At 27.0% G+C, this 18,314-nt stretch overlaps 1 protein-coding gene across 5 annotated transcripts; it reads right to left on the bottom strand.

The window, feature by feature from the left end:
• Positions 1-3,448: 3,448 nt before the first annotated feature.
• On the bottom strand, positions 3,449-18,310 carry LOC112593818 (intersectin-1). 5 transcript variants are annotated; one of them, XM_025338391.1, is made up of 29 exons: positions 18,029-18,307; positions 15,801-15,975; positions 15,569-15,711; positions 15,216-15,506; positions 15,102-15,153; positions 14,720-14,878; positions 14,165-14,650; positions 13,961-14,099; positions 13,584-13,895; positions 13,281-13,518; positions 12,937-13,207; positions 12,677-12,878; positions 11,495-11,609; positions 10,838-11,007; positions 10,340-10,501; positions 9,020-9,061; positions 8,756-8,902; positions 8,531-8,684; positions 8,305-8,469; positions 6,257-6,372; positions 5,562-5,668; positions 5,379-5,451; positions 5,113-5,319; positions 4,938-5,021; positions 4,579-4,875; positions 4,319-4,514; positions 4,163-4,240; positions 3,878-4,048; positions 3,450-3,760 (listed from the first exon to the last, which is right to left on the bottom strand). In XM_025338391.1, the coding sequence occupies exons 2-29, from the start codon at positions 15,950-15,952 to the stop codon at positions 3,609-3,611; spliced, it is 4,881 nt and encodes a 1,626-aa protein (XP_025194176.1). In that variant the 5' UTR covers positions 15,953-15,975; positions 18,029-18,307; the 3' UTR covers positions 3,450-3,608. The 5 variants fall into 5 exon arrangements, with proteins under 5 accessions (XP_025194210.1, XP_025194176.1, XP_025194184.1 ...); XM_025338399.1 differs by lacking the exon at positions 18,029-18,307 and adding an exon at positions 17,705-18,006; XM_025338409.1 differs by lacking the exon at positions 18,029-18,307 and adding an exon at positions 17,735-18,006.
• Positions 18,311-18,314: the final 4 nt, after the last annotated feature.

Genomic DNA, 18,314 nt, shown 5'->3' with positions numbered 1-18,314 from the left:
CCACTCAAAAAGCTCATGCTTCAAAAAAACAGAAGAAGATGATGAATTATTTTGTTTAGTATTTTTGAGTATATGGTATTATTTTTGTTATTACATATAATTAAATATTATTAGTATTCATTATTTATTAAATATTATTTTTGTTTGCAAATCGTGTTATAAAATATATACGTTTATTGAAAAATGTCTGTAAACCATCTAATCAATTAACCGTCATTATCCCGGTCCCAGTAGTGACGGTTAAACAAGTTTCTACTATATTATTAACCAGTAAAAAAGTGTGAGAATTTTAATTCGAAATTTTAAATATAAATATAACGTCTTTGAAAATAAGCTGACCGTTTAATATATTTTGAATAAGATTATAATGAATTTTTATAGTTGTCTGGGATACATTCGCTTGAATATTTACTTGCATGTTCAAATACAAATTTTGAATTCTATATTTCGTGAAGGACATTTATTTACTGTACTCTTGTATTTTTGTGTGGATATTTTCATCACATAATAGTATACTTATATAAAAATTTCCTTATATATTCCATAATTTTCTAACTAAACCAACATCATAAAATTAAAAAGAAATGGAAGAAATCAGAAAACAAAATAACAATCTCGCGCTAAGACGATCGGATAGTTCAGAGCCAACGGACAAAGATCATCAACTGAACGTCCGGATTAAGAAACAGAGGTTGCTGTCAGAAAAGTTCCGAAAGTTTGAAAAAATGTACTTTGATATTACGACAGAGGATTCGGAGTATTTTGTAAAAGTCTCCCCTCTAATTCCCGAACGTATTGAAAACGGTACAAAAGTACAGCTTCCCGTGTCTACTATAAACATTGAGATTGAGAAGCCAAAAGGTGTGATGGTCAAACAGAGAAGCATTCGTGCAACGCCAACTCAACTCAAGTTTCAGTTGAAAGCATTGGCCGATGCTTTGCGAACGGCGGCTGTTCAGCGTTCGTTAAACTGGCCAATGATAGTGCTTTTTCCACGCTCAACTTCAGAAGACGAGATATCGACATTATGTTTCGGCAGTGACGGTAGTTCGAGAATAATGGTTGTCTGTCCGGACCGATTAATTCGGGTATTCGCGGAATTGGCGTCCTCGTCCAAACGAAAAATTAAAAATCTCACTTCGGACGACTACTTACGTGATCATCAATCACAGAATGTACCATCGCTGAAGATGATGAGAATTGACAAAAACGACTTTAACATGAATTTAGTGGCGAAACAGAATCTTCGATACTTTGAGACTGTCGTGAAGACACACCATAGTATGCACAGTTATACGTCGGAAGACGACGCATACCTGGCAGACGACGAAGGATACCCGACAGAAGACAACGAATACGTGGTGGAAGACCCGACACTTGCCAGAAGACAAAACACTGTTTGTGCGATCTCTCAGCTCCGCGGCAAACACCAGTTGACATCACTGACTTCGGCGCATTTTAAAGTGTTGGACGCACTAACCGACGAGTTACTGGTGGCGGCCACTCGGAGATCAAACAAATTACCACCTGTTTTACTATTTCCGAACGACGACCGTTCGTTGTCGAGCTCTAGCGACAAGAGTGTGGCGTCGTCGGAAGTACGCAAACGCTGGACCAGAAAAGCTATATCGGAAAAATTGTTAGAATTTGAAGAGATCTCGCAGGAAATTAGTAATGTCAGTTCGGAAATTGGAAAACACTTACCGCCGATACCCACGTGTCTGCGAGGAATTACACCATGCTGCGAGATAGGGGAATCATTGGTTTCTCCCGAAGAGATGACCGCAAAGGATGTAGATGAAATCCATTTGTCGCCGGTTTTTGGCAGTTTGGAAGTCGTGCAAGAACAGAATCCGTCATGTGTGCAATTCGGCGAATTGGCTATCGAAATGGTTCAACTAGACGATGTTGAAAGTGACGGCGATGAGCGGAATGAAGCCATTACAACAAGCATTACTGAGGAAATAACATCGATGCCAATAGCAGAAACATCGCGTTCCAAACGTCGTAGGCCGTTCCTATCGGCGTTGAGAAGGCGACTTTTCAAAGTCTGTAGAAGTCTGTGCTGCTGGCGTTGCAAATAACGGTGGTAGTAGGTACGCAGACGTAGCAAGCTGGATTGACTGTGCAAGGCGGTTTGTAAGATCGTTCCAAAAGTTGTTGACTTGTAATACCGTGGTTTGTATACCACACGCATCGTTGACAACCCGGTCATTTAGGCAGTTACACCGTATTTGATATTATCATAATAATTCATAATGTATATTTTGATATAGATGTCGCACATAATGCTTGCAAAGTTTATCATTAATAGTATTTGTATTTAAAAAAAATGATTTATAATACCTATATATTTATGTATAGACATATCGTACATGGATAATGTGCCTATATATTTTTTTATATGTTATATTTTTCAAATATATAACAAGCATGTTCCGTGTTGTTATATAGAAAATAAAAGTTACTTTAAAAAAAAAACACTGTTTAATTCAATTGACCAGTATGTGTATAAGTTTAAGATAAAACAATTCAAACGCGATGATTCAAATATGCTACAGTAGGTAGGTACGTGTATTCAATTAAAATGCATATTGGCGAAAACAAGTTGGTCGAAACTTTTCATATTATTACAGTGTACCATAAGGGAAATTATGGTCACAACTCATAAGTGAATATTATAATTGTAATTATATTTTACTATTTTAATATACATAAATATAACAATATACCTACATATAATATATCCAAGACTTGAGCAAGTTTGTCATCTTATATTCGTTATGTATTATATATCTTAAGTTTCAAATTAACTTGAAGACAAAGTAATATTAGTTTTACAATTATTATCGCTTCACTAGATGATTTAGTATGTTGGAATTCAACACGTCTAAATATCTATATTCCACGTGTGTTAGACAAAGACAAAAAATCTCCACTTCCAATCTCATTATCCAGGATGGTTTATTCAAAAAAAATTTAATCAGGTTATATAGGGTTTTGAGTGTTGGATTTCTTAAAAGTTTCAAGTGATGTCACGTGTTTTGATCAATTTAGGTACAAGGCCATGACAATAATTAGGATTAATAAATTCAAACACCTCACTAACAGCTGAATTATTTAGGAGCATAAGGAATTATGGAATAAAAATATTAACTATGCTCTATGAGTCCAAAAGTTAATTTTTTTATAATTATTTTATTCAAAAATACTATTGCCAGTTGAAACACAGCATGTGTACTATTTATATTAAGGCTCTCGTGCATTGAATAAATACACCAAAGAGATATTTACTTATTATGTATATTTATTCAGTAGCCAATAAGTAAAATTCAATAATATTTATTAAAAGCTAATAATAGTTAATTAGTTTAATATTGAAATAATAATTATTGGTAACATATTTTTTTTTTTTACTATTTTTATAAATCTATTAACCATTTACATATAAATCAATATAATATTGGTAGGTATCAAAAAATGAGATTAATACTTAACATACAATAAATAATTTAATAATATGAAACCTAAGTAGATATAAAAGTTAAATTTAACTAAAATAATCAAGAGATAGTTTTCCTAAATTGAAAAAAATAAAATTGTCTATATCAATTTGTATCAAATAAGCATAAATCTAACTTTAAAGTTATAACACCAGTCTGTACTTCTCTTAACTGCAAATGTTTAGTAAGAGGTCCTCTGCTATTTTTAGTTGATTGGATTATTTCTGATACACGAATTTCAGATCGTCCTAAGAATTCTAAATTAAAATAAATTACATAAAATTTAAAGACAGATTATAGTTTAAAAATAAATTATATAGAAGAATGTTATAATTTTAAATATAGAACAAATTTTAGTTTAAAAACATCATTACCATCAGGAGAATAATGCCCTTTATTAAACACTGTAACACAAAGAATATCATCTTGAACGTCTTTGACGAGGAACTGCATTGATGAATCCCACTTAGGATCAGGGGATTCACTTACTGGTGTACATTGTTTTCGAGATCCCATACTAACCTCACAAAATACTGCTTTTTTACCTAAACATAATTTCATGGCATAAATTAAAATAAAAAAAAAACAATATTTAAAAGTATAAAATTATCAATTTTCAATTATTTAAAATGTATGTTAATTAATTTATGATAAATTACCAAGTTTTGGGGTTTGTAGTTTTCTACCATCCATAACAAAAACTAAGACTCTGCCACAAGCACCAAAATCTGCTTTTTCTTAAACAGAAAATATGTTTGAAAACATTAAGATTATACAAATAAGTAATAATGCATTTATATTATTGAATAATGTACTTGATTCCATTAGTTGTTTTTGATTCTTTTCACTGGCAATCAAAATCTTTTTAGCTTCATTTAATTTTTTTAACCACAAATTTCGTTCATTAATACTCGGAGACGACAATAGTATAGGTGTATTATCATAATCAATTCGAAATTCAACACTGTCAGTCACTGAATCAGCAATGTTTAATAGCATTAATAAAAATGGCTAAATAACAACAAATCATAAAACATTAGATATTTTGTTTAAAATAAAATATAAAATAAATTACTTGTTTGTAAATTTTGAATAAATCTCCTGAAAATTTATCAAATGAAAATGATTGTCCTGACAGAATAGCTGGCTTTACTGGTTTAACAAGAAGAAACATATCATTCATCAAAAACCCAACAAGTTCTTTACCACTTTTAGTTTTTGATAAAGATCCATAATGTAAAAATTTTCTTGACCCCAACGAATTAGTTAGTGAGTTGAATATTAACCTTTCACTTAATCCTTCACTATTTACATGTGTTTGCAACCACTCTAAACGATCAGAATTTTCTTTTTCTCTCACACCTTCATTTACCTATTAATTAAAAAGAATAGGTATATTATCTAATATATTTACAGAAAAAAACCTATAAATACTTGAAGACATATTTCTTCAGCTTTAGCATGTGCCTCCTCTAAATGTAAACGATCTGGATGAGAATTTGGAGTATGCTCTAAAATCTGTAAAAATAAACAACAATAAAATAAATATTAAACACTAGGTTTTTCACACAGTGACAGTATGTGAAATAATTATTTATTTCATACATACTTTTTGTACAAGTAAAGGATATTTAGTGATTCGTTGCATGGGTTTAATAAGAAATGAACTCAATGGCAATCCTTTAATGCGAGAATCACTCTGGCAACGTTTAGTGATTTCACAAAAAGCTGGATTAGTCTCAGTAAGTTTCTGTAGAGTGATTGCAGCATTCAATTGACAACTACAAAATCGTACATATCTAGTCATTTTTGGAAACTAAAATAAAAAAATAAATAAGTATATTATAACAATGAATTAATCATATTATTTCTTACATGTTCACACAAAATATCACCAACTATTCGTACAATTCCGGCAGGACTCATATCTCTGCGCACTCGCAATGACCTACAAAATAATGTCTATAATAACTAATAAAGTGTACATTAACAGTTTCATAGTGATAATTTAGTATCTTAAAACCTTTTTTGTTAAATACTGTGTTAAAAAAAACTTACGTCAAAAAAATTTGATTACATTCTATTATTTCTTCCCAGTTAATAAAAATTTTACAGATGTCAGATTTACTGAGAACACCACTTTCATATAATGGCTTTTCAAACACCTAAATAACACAAAATACATAATACTGGGCTAGATTAGGTTTGATGTTTTAAATTCAAATACATAATATAAAATATATTTTAAAATAAAAAAAATCTAATATTATAAAACCTGAATTCCTAAGTTTAATAACTTATAAAGATAATCTAAGTACTATATTGATGTATATGTGCAATTTTTTTTCTTAACTTATACATTGCTATGAAGAATATGGCAATAAAAATTAAAACCATGAATATAGCTACTAATTAGGTGTAATAGCTGAATTTTCTATTTTGAAGCAGAAATAAAATAAAGGTAAGTGGTTAGTGGGTTTTGTGAAAAAAAATTTACTGGCATCATCAAAAACAATATTTAACACACTGCTATTAATATAAATTTCATGGCTCTAAAATTAAAAATTTTTATTTTAAACTTCCCATTTATAATTAGTTCTTTAAGTAACAACTTAGTATTTTTGATTTGCTCCTTAATTAAATAAAAAAAAAATTATATTCAAACTTACCTAAAAGTAACAATTTTAAATCATATATATAATTTTTGGTAAATAATAGAAAAATAACTAATTAATACAATTTAATATAAATACTTCGTGAACTGCAGACATATCTTCGATATAAGCCTGCTCAGTGGTAATCAATTCATGAATATGCTGTTGTCGTTTTCGTTCTTCTTTATTTAATTTCACTTTAATTGTCACTTCAGCTACATGGTTATAATAAAATGGAAAATTAAATAATTTTCATATGATTTATCTTACTAGAATAAAATTAATTTAAAATAATTTGTGTTTATTCATTTTAAAATTTAATGTAGTAGATGGTTTTTATTTAAAAAACTAAAATAAAATAATAGAATATGGAATATATATATTTTAATCTTTTCTATAAGCAGAACAAATTATAAATAAAATAAAACTGAAAAATAACATTAAAACATCATACACATTTGCTTAATTATGATCTTAATAGATATTGATATTCAATAGGTTAATTATTTTAATTTAAACAATTTAAATTTATTTATTTTAATAAAATATAAAGCTAAAAATCAATACAAATGTATGTGATTACTTTTAACTTTTAAGTAACTGGAAATTAATGTTTACATATTCACAAATGCATGAGTATTGTGTAAACTGAATGATAAAACAAACTAATATTATTATTAATCTGTTTTAATAATTTAAAAACTAGGTATTTATGAGTATAAATGCCTCAATCAATATAAATATATATTTGATTAATAAAATAAACCTTATAGTTTTTGGAAAAAGGTTGTAAGTAGAACAAATTGAAAAGATTTTTATAATAATTAAAATGTTCTATATATTTTTAAATACCATTGTGAATAGAATATAATATTTTGTGAGTGATAAATAATACAAATTCATTCTAAATTTACCACACAATATTAACTAATTATAATGAACTCCTCTAAATGTTATGATATAATAATATATGAGTTAGTAATACAATTACTTCATTAACTATTTAAATACAAGTAAATTTGACTACATATCATGCAAATTTAATAACATATAAGAAATAGTTATTATTAAACAAAATATTATAATATTAATAATAAAAAACAATTTTAAAATTATGACTTTTGTGGAATAACTTATTTAGGTATTTGTTCATAAACTTAAGTAGATATACTATAGTAACACTGACATTTATATAATAATTATAACAACAGTTATTAGTTCAAGAGATTCTATATAAACAATAATGATAAAAAAAAATTAAAATTCACATGGTATAATCAAGTTATACAATAAATATCTAAAAAATAAATACTCTAATAATAAAATGGAGGGATATATATTGCACTTAAGTAAATCATAAGATAGAACAATTCTACTAACATACATTTTATGTTATTTTATAAATTAAATTGATGTATTAAAAATACAATTGGTAGATTAAATAAATTAACAAAATATTTTTTTTATAAATGGCTGACCCATCAATTGCAATGACTATAATATGGATGTTTGATAGCTATAAAAAAAATACAAGTCTTGTTTATGACTAAAAGTTATTTTCTTAACTTTTATAATTTAAAATCATAAATATTAAACTTACTTACTAATCAGGCTTTGAAAAAAATAATACATAATTTAATCAAAAATAATCATACTAATATTCTGAAGTTCATCCGCCTGATGGGTCGTTAGCCAGTGAACAAATGACTATAACAAACTCCTACAAAAACAAAAAAACAAAACAAAAACAAAAGAGACAGAATATAGAAGATGTTAGTATAAGTTGTATCTTACAATCTATTCATAACTTATAATAAAATTATTTAAGCTATTTAGAAGAGTTCATTATAATTTTTAGAACCCATTAAAATATGATTTCATGGTCAAAAATTTAATTTAAATTTTCTATTAGTTGTAAGTAATATATTAAAATAATTACTATAGGAGATATATTTTTTATAATCTAAAATTAACTTGATAAAATTATAAAAATTATTTAATTACATAAATTTGTATTGTAATTTTTTTTATTAAAATGTCTTTAACTAATTTTTCATAATTTAATTGAAACATACATTTTGTATATAAATTATCAAATGTATGTAATTAAATTAATATCTAATACTAATGTTAATTATTTTACTTACATAGAGGTGCCACGTAATTACTTGGAAACAATCCAGTCTTTCCATTTAATTCTCCTCTCCACCACGCTTGCTCATCTTTTGATATCAATGTAATAATCTCATCCTTCTGGAATGTTAATTCATCATTGTGTACTGCATTAAACGGAAACAATGCTATGACTTTTTCTGGAAATAATATTATTATTATTTAATAATAAAAAAAAAGATGACATAATGATTGTACTACCTAGAGTATTATTAGAGGAAGGTGTTGTAGTAGTAACAGGTGTTACAGCAGGTTGATTACTTTTTGTGGCGGGTGAATTTGCTCTGCCAGTATTACCTAATGGTTTTACATAAGATGCTGGAAACCAACCAATTTGACGTTTCTGTCCTTTTGCCTAACATAACATTTTAACAAATAATTTTCCAAGTAATGATCAAGCTTTTTTTTTTTATTATTATTATTTACTTGTAACTCTCCTTCCCACCAACCAGTCGTAGTCTTCTTTCTAATTTTTACCAACTGTCCTCGTTGTAAACTTAATTGTTCAGTGCTAGTGGCTGTGTATGGTGCAATTACAGTTGCTACTTCGGCTTTTTTTGTTCCTTTAGATATCTGAGTAAACATGCATTTAAGTTAAAAATAATTTTAAGATGTTACATTTAATGCTATTCTACTACATAAAAAAAAAAAATTATTTCATGCAAACAAGACACTGAAAGCATAGTTTACCTTGTCATCATTTTCACTATCTTCTGTTGCACTGCTTTCCCTCTAATGACCAAAAACACAAGCCATAGGCAGCAACAAACAAACAATAAATAAAATACACAAAAAGCACGGAATAATGACATTTTGAAAAAGGGAAAGATGTTAGTAAAAATAAATTAGTGAATAATTAAATTAAAATATTTAGTAAAAATGATATTATTATGATAGATACTAAATAATGTATTTATATGTTATTAATTTCTATAATAATTAACTAAAACAAATCTTAATATTTTTAAATTTCTGGTGTAAAAAATTTCTTGAGTATTTAATTAACTTGTTAAAAGCAAAAATTAAATACAAATTATTTGTTTATTACAAGAAAAATTATTTGGCATAGAACTTTATACTTTATAAAATAATAAATCAAATTAATTAGCAGTTACAATTTTTCAGATTATTTCAAATTATTGAAATTAATTTTACTAATTATACTTTCAAAAAAAAAAAAAAAAAAAATTGGTTGGATTTACATTTCAAGAATGTAAATTTGTTTAGACAAGCCAGAAAAATTTAACCTAAGAATACAGTTTTGCACTGTTTAACAATACCATTATAACAATAGTATTTTATAGATACATTCTGGTCACAAATTATTAATTATATGTATTAAACAACTACATTATTACTTAATTACAAAAGAACCATAATAAATTTAAAAATTATATTAGTGATAAATAATTATTAATTTAATTATTTTTAAAAGTGTTTTAAAAATTTTAGAATACTGTCTATTTAATGTTCTGATTTAAAATTATATCAGCAATAAACTATAAATGTAAATTTGTAATGTAAGACATCATATGTAACTTTAGTTAAATATGTAAAAATACTTTATAGTTATTTTAGTACTTAATAAACAAAGTAAAGAAATTTATATCAATATGCTACATAACATGAAAGTAGAGCCACATTGAGAGCAAAGTAAAAATTATCCCTATGTCTAATGCATTGTTAAATGTATAGTAATGAACAGTGGTAATACTCTTCAGTCTCTATAAATACTCATATATTTTAGTTTTTATTTCTTCCAAAAAATAAGTTGAAGATGTTTGTATTTATTTATGAGATTATTCAATTTATTTGATTTAAATTAGAAAAAAAATTTTACACTATATTCTTGAGCAATTGATATTTTTTACAAAACCAGTGAATAATTTAAATCCTCTCAAAAAGGATTAAAATATTTACAAGCTTGTTTAGTGTTAAAACAGAAATATTAAGTATTGAATGTATTTTAATATTGTTAGCAATATTTTTTAAATTTAATTGGATTCATACCTTTGTTGATGCTAGATCTGGTGTCACTGATCGGCTGCCATCAGGTTTATGAGGTTCTAGCATAATAGGAGTAGTTAATGGTGAAGAAGTAACAGAAGTTTCTGATTTTACTGATGAAGCTGTTTCAAAAGGAGGATTCTTATTCACAGTGGTTTCCTTAGGCTAAATATAATTAGATTAATTAAAAAATAAAATTAAAACAAAAACATTTAGTATAAAAATGTCAGTACAGTGCAACTTCCATGTTATTAACTTTTAAATCTTAAGCGTACAAATTAATATTTAATAACTATTAAAATATGTCTAAAATGAAATAGTTTTCAATTATTATTTAGACAAGTTAACAAAGTATAATAATAGCAGGTAAAATTTAAGTTATTCAGGTTAATATTACATTATTAAAGATTTTATGATATGTTTAAACTTGAATTATGGTAGTAGTTTCATTCTACTTACATTAGTTTTTAAATACATTAATATATCAAAGATAAAATTTACCTGAGGATCAAGATATTGCACATAGTTAGAAGGAAATATTCCAGATCTGTCACCTATTATTCCTGTCCACCAATCGCCATCTTTTTTTGTTACTAATACCACTTCATCCTGATTCATATTTAAATCTCCAGGTTCCACAGATTCATATGGGTAGAGAACAATATAATATTCTAAATATAAAATATTAATTAATTCAAATAATTTTTTTAAAGAAAAATGAACTAATTTTATAATATGTTTTGTTAAATGTGCTCAGGTCTATTTATTATATCCTATTTATGTTGAGAAGGAATTTTGGCATTTAACTAATATTAATTAGCACAGCTTTACTACACAGTAAATATATATGCTGGTTAAATAGTTGATAAATAAGTTTCCTAATAACTGTTTAACAAAATTTGGTAGCCACTAAGGTTCCTTCACAATGTGAATAGAATATATACAATATAATTTTAAGTTGTTAATAAATTTGCAACTAACTTAAGTCAGTTCTATTAATAAATTTGACTTTCTTATCATTTACAAAATATAAAAAAAAACCTCAAAAACCAAACAGAAGTACTAAACATTGTGATAGATGAAAAAATTCACATAAATCAGCTATATGTACTAACATATTATGAAATTAAAAACATAAATATAATTGAATATATAAACCTTGTTTGTCAATTGAAATATTAGTATCTTTGACTGGATTTTCAATTATCGACACAGAAGATTTTTGGAACCAACCAACTCGATTGTCTGAAGTTTTACCATACCACCAACCATCCTAGAAATAAATAAATATTTAAAATCAAGTGTCAATTATGATGTTTATTGATTATCACTAATAAACTAATAGAATAAATAATAAAGTAATAAAGAGAAAATAGAAATGTTTGTTAATTAGTTAGATTATAACAAGAGAAGGGACAAAAATTTAGAAGGAAATTGAAATTATAATAAAGTGCCCTATGAAAGAGCAGAAAAACAAAGAAAAAACATAGAAAATTCGAATTAGAAAGGAAAGAATTTAAATGTACGTTTCATTCTCTAAACAAGGGTGGATCCAGCATGTATTTACGGTTGGGGCACTTTATAAGAAAAATTTTATAATATATTCCCCCACAAAAAAAATTTCGTTAATAAAATTTTTATTTTTTTTTCCAACGGGGGTGGCACTTGCCACCAGTGCCCCCCCCCCAACCATGCCTCTAAATGGAGCATGGAAATAAGGTCCCACTAATAGGTGGTTTGTACTAAAACTAAACTATAGATTTTATACTTTTGAAAAATAAAATATTTATTTTGTGATTCTATTATGTGCAATATATCTTATTAATCTTATCTTTTAATCATTCTTTTTAAAATTGTAATTAGAAACTAGGCATTTATATGACCAGGTAAAAAATATGCCCAATAAAGATCATTTTTTAAAAGGGTCAACAATATTGCGTAAACTCAAATTGATTCACTGCATGTGACCTGCCAGTTGTAATTTTCAAAATTATTGGTCTTTTGCAAAATTCAAAGGGATTTACTGATATGAGGGATAGTAAATAAATAAATAAAAATAGGAAAAGTAATTATGACCCAGCTGTAAACATAAGACTATGACTAAAGATGACTATAATGTTTTGATGAATTGAAAGTTATAACTCTTAGTTATGAGTTAATTATTGACATAAAGCAATACAGTGGTACTATAGAATGCCTTAAATGGGAAAAAAATAATAGCTTTAATATGTTTAAAATATAAGCATAATAAAATCTTTTATAAAAAAATTAAAATTAAAAACTCTTTTTAATTTTATTAAAATTGATTTCTATGATAAATAAATAATCATTAATACATACTTGACATTCAGTTACTTCAATAATATCACCAGCTACCAATGACAAATAAGAACTGTCTTTACCAGTCCAATTACTTAAAGCTCGAGCTTTAATATTTACTGATTTCCCATATCCTAAAGTAAGTTTAGAAGGATATGAAGTATTAAACTCATCAGTTTCAAATCCTTGTCCAAGCTCATTTTCTGGTAATTCAGCTATTCCCCTAAAAACAACATTATGTTATAAAATGTATTAAATATAAAATAGGAAAATATTTTTACTCTAATGGTTTTTGAGTTGAAACAAAATTTTCTTCTAGAGGAGCTTGGCGATTGGCAATAATGTCACGAATGTCATCAGACCCATCAACTGTTTCAACATAAGATTCTGGAAACCATCCAGTCTTGTTTTTCAATTCTCCTGTTAACCATCCAGGTTCTGCATTTTGTTCCAACGGAACCATAATAATATCACCAGGTTGAAAAGATAATTCATCAGTGTTGCGAGCTTCAAACTCATACAAAGCTCGACATTTTTTGTATGCACTTGATTCTATAGATTTATACATAATAAATATTAAAGTTGGCAATTTTAAAATGTGTATAAATAATTTATTGACTGATACCAAAAGAAGAAGCAGACTTTTCTTCAACCCAGTCAGTAGTTGGAGCTGAATTCCATGCATCATCTCCCCAAGATGACATCTCTTTTGCTTTACTTTTCTTCATTTCTATAACTTTCTTTGTGTTTTCTTCATAATTTGGATAGATTTTTTCACAATCTTCTACAAGTTTAGTCAACTGTGTTTTTAATTGATCAATAGAACTATTATTATTTTCCACATCTTGTTTTTTGAGTTCAATCTAGAAAAACAGATTACATAATTTAAAAATTGTAATTAATAATTATTAGGTATAGCCTATCTTACTTGTGAATTGAGATCATTAATTTTATCTTGTAAGCTTTTGAATGCTAACTTTTTATTTGAAATTGCTAATTGAGTTTGTTCTTCAGCAGTTTCAATACTAGAATTTGTTTTGTTCTTGACTTCCAAACGTATTTTTTCTTGACTCACAGTAATAAGGCGTTGATTTTGTTCTTTCAAAGTAGATTTTAAACGTGACATTTCATTCATTTGAGTGTCTCGTGTAGTACGCATACTATCAATAGTAGATTTTACTCCTGTTACACTTGCACGAGTCTCACTAATTTTTTGTGATAACTCACGCACTTTATCAGTCTAAAAACATTGAATTGACAGTTTAATACACAAATTCACAATTTTCAACTAACAATTTTATTTACCATCTGTTGTAAATCAATGCTTAAACTTTGATTTTTGCCCTTTAATTTCAATACTGTTTCTTGTTCTTTTTGTCGTTGTTGTTGAAGTTCCATACTTCTTTGTTTTTCCCACTCTAATTGGCGCTGCCTCTCCATTTCTCTTTATTTATAAAAAAATTTCAATAAATTATTATAAAAAGTATAACCATATACAATGAAACTTACTTTCGAGCAGCTTCTCTTTGTTCTTGAGCTCTTTTTCTTTGCTCTTCTCTTTCCTGTTCTAATTCTTTTTGTTTCCTCATTTGTATTTCAAGTTCATCTTGTCTCCTTTTTTCTTGTTCTAATCGTATTTTTTCTCTTCTATCTTGTTCTTCCCTTTCCTTACGCTCCCGTTCCTCTTGTTCCTTTCTCTGTATTTCCAATAGAGCTTTACGGCGTCGCTCCAACTCAGCTTGTCCTTTTTCAAAATTTTCTTTGCGTTTATCTTCAAAAGTCGTTTGATTTATCAAACAAGAATCAGATTCAGGAGTTCCTTCACTTGGAGCAGTTAAACTATTCTGACGTTGACGTCGAACCGATGGAGGTATAAGTTCAGGAGGTAAAGGAATGCGAATTTTTTCCCCGGATTTAGCTAAATCACACAAGTACATAGCTAAGACAAACTCATCACAGCATAACTGGCCATCTTTATCCATATCAGAGAGATTCCTTCAAATAAAAACATATTAATATAAATTAAATATGAAAGATTTATAACTTATATCAATTCAACTTTACCATATTTGTGCTAGGACATTTTGTGGTAATTGAGTGGCAACCATAATACCACGTGCTTGAACTCCAGTTAAAAATCCTGTTCGCATGCGATCGGTAGTATTAAAAATTTGGGTATACTTCAGTTTAGTTTGATGTGGTACTGCCCATTCCTGGTTCCCTCTATAATTATTATAAATGTTATAAAACCAATCTTATTAGAATAGTTTAATTATCATTGAAAAAATAAGAATGTTATTAAAACATATTTCAAACATGAATTTAATATTAAATAAAAACTGTTTAAGAGAAGTATTATAATATTGTAAATATTACAGAAATCTTAACAAAAAACTGTTTATCAAATTATAAATATATAAACAAATCATTGTATTTTTAAACTTACGGAGAATCAATTGATATTGGCATTGGCATGGAAGCAACTGGTGTACCAGGAACTAAATATGTTGAATAATAAAAATTAATAATTATAAAAACAGAATTTATTTTCTAAACTTACGAGATGGTGCGGCAGGTAATGTAGGTTTAATAGGACCTGCTTGACTTCCTGGTGCCACATTATTTGCTACATTAGCAACCTGAACTGGAGAAGACCTATTTACAGTTGGACTAATTGTAGAATTTACAGATCCAATGGGAGAAGAAGCTGCTGGTATTAATGGCGGTGATACTGCTGGTAAAATTGTTGTTGGAGATACATTTGACAATGGCAAAGTCATAGGTGGCGCAACTCCAGGAGTCATTGTTGGAGGAGTAGTTAGAAGTGGAGATGAAGCTTTAGGAACTGAATCTAAAAATGTACACTCTAAAATTAGTTAAATTTAATCATAAGAAAGGTACTTTTTAAATTACTTAGAGACTGAACAGAATTCCATAAGTTACTAGGGATGACTTTAGGTAACTCTAAACCTCTAAGTTTCAGACTAATTAACTTGCAAGCAATAGTAAATTCAATAATATTCATACGACCATCTGCATCAGTATCAGCTAAAGCCCTAAAAATTATTTAATTTTAATAAATTAATAATCTAAATAAAAATAACAATAAATAATTACATGAGTAGAAATATTTTTATAATTTTACCATATTGCACCAAGTACTAGTGGAGGTAGTCTAGATTGTAAAAGAAATCCCTTGGCTTGTTCACCTGTAATAACACCACCTACTGGTTTCAATGCTTGAAAATGTGTGCAAAAACGTGTCCATTCTTGAGGAGTGACCACCCACGGATCCATATCACCAGGTTTATAGATTTCACCTAAAAATTATAAATGTCTAATAAATATACATTTTTTATTTAAATCACTGTAACATAATAAAATAATTATCATGAACTTAGGTGTATTAAGTTTTAAATGTAAATAAATTAAATTTATTTGAGCATTATACACTAATAATTTTTAAACCATATTTTAATATGTTTATACTAAGAAATAATGTGTACAGATTTATAAAGTATTCTACCAATAATCTCACTATAATCTAAATAAATTGCTTAATAACTTATGGCCAAACTGATTGATGATAAAAAATTAATAATATAAATATAAATATTTTATAGCAAAGAAGAAAAATTCAAAATTATATAAATTTAAACCAATATTTGTCTAAATTAAAAAAATTAAGTGTGAATCAATTGTTATTATGTATTATCATTATAATTCAAACAATTTTAATAGACAATAGAATTAAGTACTGTATATTATAATTTAAAGAATTGTATTACATTTGATAAAATATCATGTAAAAATAAACAGTCATGGATATTTAAAAAATGCATATATCTATAGTAGGTTATAAAACTATAAATTACTAAAAATAGTTGTTTAATTAAGTTTCTTAAACCAACATTATAAAATTTAGGGCTAACTATAAAAATATTGAATAATAATAACTAATATTACACATCAATGTTTTATTTTCAAACATAGCACAATTTTACATCCATCTTAAACTAAATATATTTATTGCACAACTGTACAGATTAAATATTTGCTTTTACAAAGTTGTCATTATCCAAACATTAGAGAACTTTAAAAGTGGTTGGAATTTTGAGTACATATCTAGCACAAAATTAGATAATGCAGTTCAAAATTAAATTAAAGTTAGTTTATAATTCAATAAAATTACTGACCCATATTTTTTTTATTGTTATTTATCTAAGTATCTTAAAAACTTAAGCATTATATAGCTATTAATTAAATAGAATACATTAAACCCAACATTTAATTACTTTTTAAAAACTTTATAACATTCTTAAGATAGCTTGGGAAATGAGGCACAAAAATTTATTTTATTTTATATATTAAATTATTTTGCATTAGTATATAATATCTTAAAGTTCATGATTCATCAGTCTCCAATTTTAATATTATAATCTAATGGTTAATTAACTTAATACAATATACACTATTAATGATTTTTATGTTTTAGTATCAAATCAATAAATTTCTTAAAATCAGTTACAATTTAAAAATTATTGCATAATGAAATCGTCAAAGTTAGGTATTATGATACATAATACAAACATTTTTTTTTTTTGTTTTAAAATAGTAAAAAAATTTTTATTGGTAAATTATTTAAAAACAATTTAAATAAAACCCTGGAAATGAATAAAATAAAAGATGATAATATTTTGTTCTGTGTTAACTTTGAAGTACACCTAAGGATATACAATTAGACAAAAAGAGAATACTTGACAAATAAAATTCAAATAAATTTATGACCCAGAAACATAATAATAATGATAATCGATCAATATTTAACAACCAATATTAAAAATTATAATAGTAAATACTATAAATGTAAGCGAGTACCTGCTAAATATTATTAAACATAAATAATATATTGTAATATTAGATAGGTACACGGGATAATGATGATTAGTTTAATGAATAGTATTCATCAATTGTTGTGAAAATATTTAAAAAAATAAAAATACAGTTTAACATAATTATACATTAATTTATTAGGTATTGTTAACGCACACGATGAATGAAAAACAAACAACGACGAACCGTACGATATAGTTTCTACTTTTAACAGCGCCAACCGTTGATGCGAATATTATTACGTTTATCATACGTATGAATAGTATATTATTGTGGCATAATTTGTAGTGGAAGTAGCAGAATCAGATGGAGCATCACTCATCAGTAATGACGAATAGCAATTAACGATTAATAAAAAATAATAATTAAAAGTATCGTAGGTATTATGCGTGTCGGCGACACGACGAACGAGCCAACGCGGCGGCTGGCGTGACCGTGAAACGAACGCGACACACAATACTGCGAATTGAGCAATCTTACCGGCGCACACAGCTTTGACGGCGAACCCACACTCCGTCGACGTAAATATTTGATGGGCGTGTGTTGCGTTTGACGAGGACGGTAGGAACACAATCTGAACCGAGAAATTTAGGCTAGCAGCGCGTTAAATGTAATCGTCAGTTTTTCGCAGCTTTATTTATCATTTGACGTTTAGTTTTTTTTCCCCGATTTTCGATTTCGACCGCCCGCCCACAAGGAAATATCACTTATCTATTACAATAAATAATATAAATATATGACAAAACGTTTTTATTGGTTTTTTTTT

Source organism: Melanaphis sacchari, unplaced genomic scaffold, assembly GCF_002803265.2.
Source record: "Melanaphis sacchari strain LSU unplaced genomic scaffold, SCAv2.0 Contig0_pilon_pilon, whole genome shotgun sequence".
NCBI classification, from domain to species: domain Eukaryota; kingdom Metazoa; phylum Arthropoda; class Insecta; order Hemiptera; family Aphididae; genus Melanaphis; species Melanaphis sacchari.
The sequence above is the reverse complement of the archived record's forward strand: the minus strand, read 5'-3'. Positions and strand labels throughout refer to the sequence as shown.